This window comes from Montipora capricornis, chromosome 10 (assembly GCF_036669925.1).
Source record: "Montipora capricornis isolate CH-2021 chromosome 10, ASM3666992v2, whole genome shotgun sequence".
NCBI classification, from domain to species: domain Eukaryota; kingdom Metazoa; phylum Cnidaria; class Anthozoa; order Scleractinia; family Acroporidae; genus Montipora; species Montipora capricornis.
In genome coordinates, this window is record NC_090892.1 from 70,703,746 (window position 1) to 70,713,745 (window position 10,000).

At 39.0% G+C, this 10,000-nt stretch overlaps 1 protein-coding gene across 1 annotated transcript in view; it reads right to left on the minus strand.

Moving 5' to 3' along the window:
* The window catches only part of LOC138021268 (L-fucose kinase-like), an 80,781-nt gene that overhangs the window by 42,073 nt on the left and 28,708 nt on the right, over positions 1–10,000 (minus strand). The window contains exons 13-15 of the mRNA XM_068868119.1: positions 6,009–6,134; positions 1,525–1,623; positions 192–409 (exon numbers count right to left, since the gene is read on the minus strand). Coding sequence (XP_068724220.1) covers positions 192–409; positions 1,525–1,623; positions 6,009–6,134 — 443 coding nt within the window. The remainder of the gene's footprint in view (positions 1–191; positions 410–1,524; positions 1,624–6,008; positions 6,135–10,000) is intronic.

Below are 10,000 nucleotides of genomic sequence, written 5' to 3' on the forward strand. Positions count from 1 at the left end.
CCAAGAAGACACGAAATAAATCACACTGTTAACTTTCATGATAAAGACTTGAAGATGAAAAGAAGCCCAGAATTTATGATCTCTGGAAAACAAGAAATCATATGCCAGTCTTACCACTGGCCAACGATTATCAATTGTCACACGAAAATATTGATTAAGGAGAGCTTGGTGATTAAATCACAAAATATTACCTTTTCAGACAACTATTAAGTCCTTGGTGTTGAGATCTTTCTGGGTCAGAAATAAAATTCCTGTTGACGTCAGAGTCCCCATTTGATGATCCAGCAGAGCCGTAAGTGACCATAGCCAACCACAACAAATCGTCTTTGCAAGTTTTCTCGTTTGCAAAGTCGAAGAAGTGAACAACAGAGAACAACCTAGCATTCCACAGGCATTGTTCATCTTCAGGCTAGAAAGGAAACAGAACTGGGAATAACAAATGCAACGATGCTCGCCAATATTAATTTTGAGATGCTGAACGCTCAAATATGTTGAAATCAAGATGTTGAATTAAAAAAACAACAGCGGTTTGACCAGCGCTTAATATACGAGTTCACGCTCTTGAGTGCAACATGGGTAATCAGGGCAAGATGGAGAGAAATTCAAAGGTTTGTGTCGAAGTTCAAAACGATGAAAAGTATTCATGCAATTTTGGGTTTTTCTATTTTCCAAAACAGAAGATATGCGCTCAAAGGTGCGGCAGAATAACGTTGGAGAGTACGGCTATTGTAGAAATTATTTTATTAAACAAAGCTTCTGCCATACATTTCCGGTAATTCCCAAGGCACAAAATTACAGAGAATGTATGGAGACAAAAAAAGTAATATTTAGGAATTCCAAAGAATAGATACCAAGTTCAGTTCATCTCAGTTGTGAAATTGAGCTTATTTGCTTGGTTTATGAAGGCGAAAGTCTATAAAGTAGAGTCATGAACAGTTTATTTTGCTTTGAATTTCAATACAAACCTTTCAATTTCCTGCCACTTTGCCCTGATTACCCATGATGCACTAAAGAGCGTGAACTGGTCTATTAACACAGACTTTGGAAACGAACGTAACATTCGGTTGTAATGAATTTAATTGATGAGGTTTTAGCAGAAACCCATAAGGGTTGAAACGTGTAACGCGCGTTCACAGCTTCCGAATATTCAGTGCGAACTTATTGGTTGAATGTTTCAGTGCGAAGTACCATATTTGGAAACCCCTCGCTCTTGTTGTTCCAAATATGGTACTTAGCAAATCGAATATTCAGAAGCTTGTTTCCCAGCACACAAGGGGCCGTTACACGTTTCAACCCTTATGGGATTCTGGTTTTAGGGAATGGACATTCCACTTGCTCCAACCTGGATTATTCCGGGTATCACAAAAACCTTATCCAATACCCGTTTTTGTATACATCGTTTCAAAGTAATGAAGCAACATAAAAAACTTGTTGAGATTTAATTTTTCAGCTTGCAAATGGAAATGAAACATAAAAAACAGGTATTGTTGCGCGAGAATTTAAAAGGTTTCAGCGATTACTCACCACGCCAAACCAGATCTCTTCGGGGTTAATTCCGGTCTCGTTAAAAAATGTTCTCCAGGGCTTGTTACAGTAGCTACTGTCAGCTGAAGAAAATGGCACCTGCATAACACCAGAAAGTAGAAATACGGAGAAGTCCGGCACAAAATCAAAATCGAATTTAACGAAGGGATAATAATAATAATAATAATACTCAGCTCCGTGGTAAAAGATAGCACACAGGTAACCTGTGATCATGCGTACTTTTCTTTTAGACAGGGCGCTAAAAGGTAGGCCTGATACAATTTCTCAACGAGCTATCTCCCGCCTACCTGTCAAAAGTGATGTTATCTTGTGTCATGCTTAAATGTCAGCCAACCAGATTTTCCCAGGAAATTACCTGCACGTTGTTGCGAAACAAAAACAAATAGACTTCCAGCTGAAACGTCTGCGAAGTCAGACTTATCCATGGAATCAAAGGTACTATTATTTCTGCAAATCCCGCTTGACAGTTGGTGCGGTTTCTCTGTTCAAACCATCAAGGAACAAAGAATTTCGACATAGAATCGCAGAAAAAAGCCGAATCCTTCATGTCACCTTTTCGCGCCCTCTCTAAAGAAGAGTACGCCTGATCGCAGGTTAGCACACAGGATGCTAGTTGGACCTAGAGACTAACTTGAATTAAATCATACAATAATATGGCTGATAAAACAAGTAAAAATCTAAGACAATTGCAATACGTGATTCCTGATAGGATTACTAAAAGTCTTTAAATTACACGAGGTTCATATTTCATCCTTGAGAGAATTCCATAATTTGGGACCGAAAAATCTGATTGACTTAAGACCACAGGCAGTCTTATTACATTTAGGTGCCTTTAAAATAAGAGTTCCTCTCAGATTATACGCAAAAGCACGCAATTGAAACGGGCGCTTAAAATACAAATGAAGCTAAGTTATTAAGAGCTTTACAGACTAATGTTACGGTATTTAAAAGTGGACGATTGTAAAGGGCAGTCTTGCTCGCTTTCTTCGACAATACTTCATAATTGCTGGACCAGTCTTGAAAAACACTTCGTAGAGCTCCTTCGTTTAGCTTTCCAAGCTATCAGAGTCACTTTCAAGGCGAAAGTGAACGGAAGAGCAGTATTTAAGATATGATAGAATGAAAGCGTCGTATAATTTCAACTTTGAATCAAAGGGGATATGAAGATTAAATCTGTTTAAAACTGATAAACTGGCAATGTGTTCATGAAAATTAAGTTTGTTATCAATGATAACAACCAAAAGTTTAAAGTTTAACACTGCTCATCTGCTGCAATTCTTGTCCAGTTACTTTAAATTTCAGGTCAATAGTTGATCTTCCAGGAGCTAGGCCGAGACTCGACTCGACTTGGAACTTGTTAGGACTCTCTTTTAAAGAGTTCAGTGAAAACTGCACCAATGATCTTTCCAAGCAGGGTCCGAAATTAACTTTTTTATATGGGCGACAACTGGCGACTGGATAAAATTTTCTCCTGAAAATGCACGTTTTGAACTTCTTTATGGAGACTAGAAAGCAACGACCGCGCGGTCTTGTGTATGTCTCAAGCATTATTTTCGCTTTCGAAAGCGGACATTTTGGAGAGAAAATGTACCCAACCTGGAATGTAATGAAGAAGTCCATCTGCCCATTTGTTGAAAATTTCAGCCACGGAAACACCACTCACGTTCTGTCGCACACGAGCCGCCATGTTATTACTGTACTACATTCCTCGCACCAGGCCCTCAAATCTCTCTACTGAGTCGCAGTTTTTTCGCCCGCAATACGTATTTTATGAGAAACCGCAAAAAAACGTGGCGGCTTGAGACGTTATGAAGACCTATGGAGGTAGTTAACGGGAAACTCCTTTCATTTTTATTTCAAAAACATCGGCAGGATAAAAAGTAAGACACTTGTTGGCAAACGGCTCTGAACTTAATAGTAGGTCGCCCACTCGCGACCAACTGTGAAATTCTGCTCGCCAGTACTCGAGTTTTAGTCGCATTGGCGACCAGGAAGGCGCAATTTCGGACCCTGCCAAGTCGTCATTGATAGCAGTTTCAACAGTCTTCGGGCATTCACGGCTGAAGTAAAGATGATTGTCACAAGCATAGGTGTTGATATTAGATTCAGTTGTACAGAAACATAGATCATTCACAAAAATATTGAACAACAAAGGGCGTAAAACAGACCTCTGAGGGACCCCTTTTTGTAATGGAAGCTATTCAGAGGAAGTGTCAAGAATTTTTACACGTTTCCTTCGACCAACAATCAACTTTTCCATCAAACGAAGACTTTCTTGGGATAGGTTGCAGCCACTCAGTTTGGCTAATAGAATGTCACGAGGTAAACTATCGAAAGCTTTACTGAGATCCAATGAGACAACACCATCAGGACGTCCATCATCGAGATTCTGCTTCCAGTATTCGAATAAATCAATCAACACAGTGTTGCATTCAGTGATATCTCCGGAATACAGATTCGCGATCAATGGGCAGCTTTTCAAACCAACTGTATAATTGCAAATAAAACAGCACCAAAAACTGACAGAACAGGAATGGGTCGAAAATTTCTCAAGTTTCGTAATGTTGGTCTTCACTTTCAAATACAGACGTTACTTGCCCAGACTTTCAAGCCAAAGTTATCTCTCCCGTGCGGATACAGAAGTTATATTAAGTCAGTCAATGGAGAAGTAAATGCTTTAGAAGTTAATTTGAGAGTGTAAGCATTAATGTTGTCGAAGCGGGGAGACTTGGATATCTTGAGTGATGCAATTATGTCAGAGACGATAACATTGGTGACTTTGTTAAAGCGAAAAGAGTCTTAATGGTGATTATGATTCTGTATAACATTTGCAATTGATATAAAACTTGGGTGGTTATCATGACTATTGGCACTTTCTTCAGCCAAGGAGCAAATGTTAACAAAATAACTGTTAAATGTCTGTGCCATGTGGGATCTGTTGCTGATAACATTCCCATTACCCAGAAGAACAATGTCACTAGTTGATTTAGAGCCTTTCGTGTGCAGAAATGGTTTAAATGTGTTCCAAAATTCCGATGGTTTGTCCTTGGCGCTCTTTGCAGCATTTCGAAAATAGGCTGCAAGTGCTTTCCTGCTCATCTGCACTGTTTGATTCCTTTGTTGTTTGTATTTAAGGTGGTCTGTTGGGTCTGCAGTTTTCTTGTATCTCCTCCTGAGATGTTTCCGATTTCGAATACATCGCCGACGTTCTTTGTTCATGAAGGGCACCTGCCTGCCTTTAACCTTGACATATATCAATGGAACGTCATCCTCAATAACGTCCACATAAACTTTCTGCCATGTCCAATGGGCATCATCAATGCCGTCAAAGACATATGACACATGAAATGGAACGTAGTCCAAGTCCTGTATCAGTTGATCAGGGTTCAGATCTTTAGTTTTCCTGTATGAGATGAATTTAGGCTGGGCACGCGGCAGATGATAATTCACAGCTGCACAGATAAGAATGTGACCAACAAAATGTACCTCAACTGCCTCGGCACAGAGAAAACGTCTGAGATTGTTGGTCAAAATTACATCAATAAGAGTGGATGAACTATCCGTTGATCTTGTGGGAAAGGTCACAAATGTCCACCAAGGCTCGTTCTTCCTTATTTTGGTTATCAGGGCACAGCAAATTGCAGTTTTAATTCATAACGATTGCAATTTTCTAAAATTTGATTGGTGCGTTAACTACTTTATTTTTCACTAATTATTGTGTAGGGTTGAAATCGGACAGTTGGCTGTAATCGGCGAATTATTATCGGATACCTGAAATCGGACAGTTACATCAGCCAATCACATTAACTGCACTCAGCTTTATCCATCAATCACAGAATTTATCACAATAACCATAGCAACAACCACTTCCCCACCAAACTGGGGTTTTTCCAAAATGGACAAGTTCGTAACATTAGACAGTGAAAAAGGAATGCATTAATTTTGTTTCCTCGGAAATTGAAATGGTTATGATTAATTGGTAACAGGACTTCGTGTCGTCCAATTCGCTCTGTAATCATACGAGTGATTAAACAAATGGGACTCCCGCTACGCGGTCATCTAATTTAGTTAATCACTCGTATGATGATTACAGACCAAATTCGACTCCACTCAGTCCTATTTCCATTATAAATCACCAAGTATGATGGGATAACGAATGGGTTCCTAGGTCAAGTCACTTTTGGTGAAGCAGTTCAAGGTTACACAACCAAGTTTTAACACTTTTGAGAAACCAACCTGTCACAAAACAGATGCCATGTTAAACCCAATTTTTTGGTGGTTTTCCTGTTGCTATGGTGACCTTTGGCACCACATTGCGGAGCAATAAACAAGTCTTTAACATGGTACTATAACATTGACATTCTGAGACACTGCTAAAATCACCGTCTCATTAAGATTAATTATTGTTGAAGCTTGTTAGAGCCACCTTAACTAACTGTGGCAGTGTGCACGTAAAGTCTCACCTGTAAATCATCATGGACACCCATCACTACCAGCACTTGCTGAGGTTTATCACTTAGTTTTGGAAGATTGACATTGAACTGCATGAGGCATAAGTCATCTGGAAAAGTAAAGCCGACTGGAACACTCTGAAAAAAGGAACATGAACAAAAATTAGTTATTTGCTTATTTATTTATTTATTTATTTATTTATCATTTCTTTATTAGCCAATTGCCTTAAATACATATTACAATTAAACGGATCAAAAAATACAATTAAAGACGAGGAAGTCTCAAGACGCCATGGAGGCTTATAGGGAGGACTCCCTCTTATTAATTACAGCAAAACGTAACTAAAAAACACTGAGGAAAAAGAGAGACAAAGAAAGTAAAAATGGTTTGAAAGAAATTTACAAAAAAAAATTAGGGAGCAATATTATGAAACTAATTGTATGTACGGATAGTGTTCATCATACTTCACACATTTATTACCATGAGGGCTTGACCCAGCCCAGGAATGGTTGCATTTCCCTACTGGGTCAGGCCTCTCCTGTGCTCTATATTTATTAGTTATCTTGTGAAAGAATAAGGTTAAGCTTTGAGTGAGCGTTTCAAAGTTCTTAAATTATTTGACAATTTTGGACCTTGGTAGAAAATAGTAAATTGTTTGATGCATGTTCTGCAACAGTGAGAACAATATTACTCAGCATTTTTGGTGAAGTGAATTATGAAATTGGCTTCCAATTTGAAATAAGTTTTGAAATAGCAAGGTAGCATTCCATGGTGGTCCATGTACATAAAAGATCCAACATTAAATGAACTATCCAGAATACCGAGTTTTTTGAAAAAGAGGTTCGCTAGGAGACCTATAATCTGCAGCTAATATTATTCGGGCGGCTCGTTTCTGTAACAAGTAGACTCTGGTAAGATTTGAAGGGTATGTGGAACTCCATACTGCATTGCAATAAGTAAGGTACGGATAAACTAAGGCCCGTTTCAAACGTCGAACTTTACATGTGCCGAATCTAATGCAAATGAGAAAAAGCTATTGTTTTCGCTAATTTGCATTAGATTCGGCAAATGTAAAGTTCGACGTTTGAAACGGGCCTAAAGAATAGTATAGCTGACGTGGTGACTTACTAAGGTACGTAAAATCTTGCGCGCTCAGCTTTGTTTAACATTCCTATTGTTTTAGAGATTTTTGTACAAATGTAGTTAATGTGTGTTTTCCGAGCAAAATGCTGCTCAAAGTGAACACCTAGAAATTTTATGCCTTCCACGGATATCAGGGTAGTTTAGCGTTTATCAACCACACCTCCCACCTCTGTGACCTGGGTTCAACCCTGTCCTCTGGACACATGTGGACTGAGTTTCAGGCGATCTCAATCTGACTCTGAGGGTTTTTCTCCGGTTTTCCTCCCTCATCAAAATCGATTCTCAGTCAATTACACCCGAGCTGCGGGCGGATATCCTCGATTGGGATAACTTCTGGTATCCTTCCCTTTCATTGAGTTAAATGAACAAAGTTGCTATTATTATCATTATTATTATCATTATTACTATTGTTGTTGTTATTAATTATTATTATTGTTGTTATTATCATTATTATTATTATTGTTGTTGTTGTTGTTGTTATTATTATTATTATTATTATTCCTCAATTATTGTGTCGTCAATTTTATTTTAAGAAGTCTTGTCATAGCAACTTTCTTTGTTTAGGTCTAAAAATCATTAACTTGTTTTTTTTGTTTTGTTTTTTACATTAATAGACAGTTCGTTGGCTTTTAGCCAATGCTACGCGTTGAATTTTATCATTTAGATAACCCATTAGGATTCTTGGATCTTTTTTTTCGTAAAAGATGCGAGTGTCATGACCAAAAAGAATACCTGGACTACTTGCTTTCTATTGGATAGGTAGGATTTTACCCAATCAAGTGCTGTGCCTGTTAGGCCATAATACTGTATTTTTTTAGTACGATGGTGTGATCAATTGTATCGAACGCTTTAGATAAGTCCAGGAAGATACCTGCAAATAACATTTATTATGCCATGGAAGGTGGAGTTCTCTCGAAATCCAAATTGGTTATTAGACAAGATCATATTTTCAGATTGGTACTTTGAGATGCGATTATCTACAACTCTTTGAAAGATCTTTGAGAAGGCAGGACGTTTAGATATTGGCCTACAATTTTGAAGTAAACATGGGTCGTCTGCTTTAAATACAGCGATTACTTTATCAATTTTAAGTTTCATAATTAAGTAAAGTATGATCGTCCGGGTGAGTGTGATCCTGAGAAGGACTGTTTGAGATGAAATTGACTGACGTTTCGACAACCTGAGCGGAAGTCATCTTCAGAGTTAAGTGATTTGTGTAACGTCAGTAGATACTATAAGAACTCCGGTCGTAGATGTCATTATTTGTGATGTTATTGGTCGAATGTCAGTTGCGCCTAGATGTAATTGGCTGGGAAGATCGTCAAAGCCACGTGCAGACGACTGATCCGAGCGCGGATTAATGACTGTCACTGAAGACTAAACAGATCACTGTTTAGTCTTCCCAGCCAATTACATCTAGGCTCAACTGACATTCGACCAATAACATCACAAATAAGTTGACCAATGACATCCACAACCGGACTTCTTATAGTATCTACTGACGTTACACAAATCACTTGACTCTGAAGATGACATTTTTGATCGTTCCACTCTAAGCCGATGTCAGCCATCGCAGATTTCACTGACTTTATGACTCTTCCCAACTTATCCTCTGACGCTGCGTAGATCTTCATGTCGTCAATGTACGATAGGTGCGTGATCTTCTCACCAATTACATTCTGAAGCGCTCAACAGCCACGATACAGGGTTAACACATAATGTGAAGAACCTTGGGCAAAGGGCGTCGCACTGGGGCAAGCCTTTGTTGAAACGTATCAACTATGAAATCTCAAGGCCTCTTGCTGTCCTCACTGAAATCTTCGTATTCCAGCTTGAACTCAGCTTCTGAATAACTTTGCCTACCCAGCTTGGGAACCTATGTAGGGAGCACATCTCCACTAGCCATGCATGGTCAACCCTATCATACGCCTTACGGACGTCAACCCACGCCATGCTTCTTCTTCTTCTTCTTCTTCTTCTTCTTCTTCTTATTATTATTATTATTATTATTGTTGTTGTTGTTCTTGTTGTTATTGCTGATGTTGTCCTTGTTTTTGTTGTCATCATAATTATTAGTACATTATGTGATTTTTACTTTAAGTTACTAATTATTATTCTTACTGTTGTTGTTGTTATTGCTGATGTTGTCATTGTTTTTGTTGTCATCATGATTATTAGTACATTATGTGCATTTATCCTTACCAGTTGAAGGTGCAATACTAATCAGATATGTCCAGCAATGCTCCTAACTAGATGCACGAGGATTTCAATAAGCGTCACAAAGTGTCCCCTTGCTCTTCTCGCCAACTTCAACATCACTCGTGTCTCAGAATACAGACAATTAACGTCACAAAGTGTCCCCAAGTGCTGCGCCTTGAGTAAATGTACCCCATACATTGAGGAGCAAGGATGGCACAGTCGGTTAGTGCGCGCGCGGCCTTGACGCAAGATGTTCTGAGTTCGATTCCCGGATTTTGCATCCTTGTTTCGACTTCTTTCCTTTCCATGTAGCTAAGTAGCTTTAAATACCCGTAAAACGGAGCACTGATGGAGAGGGGGGAGTAAAATGAGCACACCGTCGACCTCAGGTTTGTCAGTTGAATTACTGTTACGAGTTATCGACGTTAAATATGGTTACTTTACTTTACTTTACTTTACTTCTACCCTAAGCTGAAAGCCGGTTTACACGGTACGAGGTATCGGCCCGATTTATCAGCACGACGGCGTCAGAGCTCAAATCTTGCGTGTATTTGATAGAGGATGAACGACCGATTCATGGAAATGAAAAAAGGCCGAGAGAAACCACCACGTCAATCAAGGGGTATGCGAGTGGGTATAAATGCGTTTAACATGGAGGATA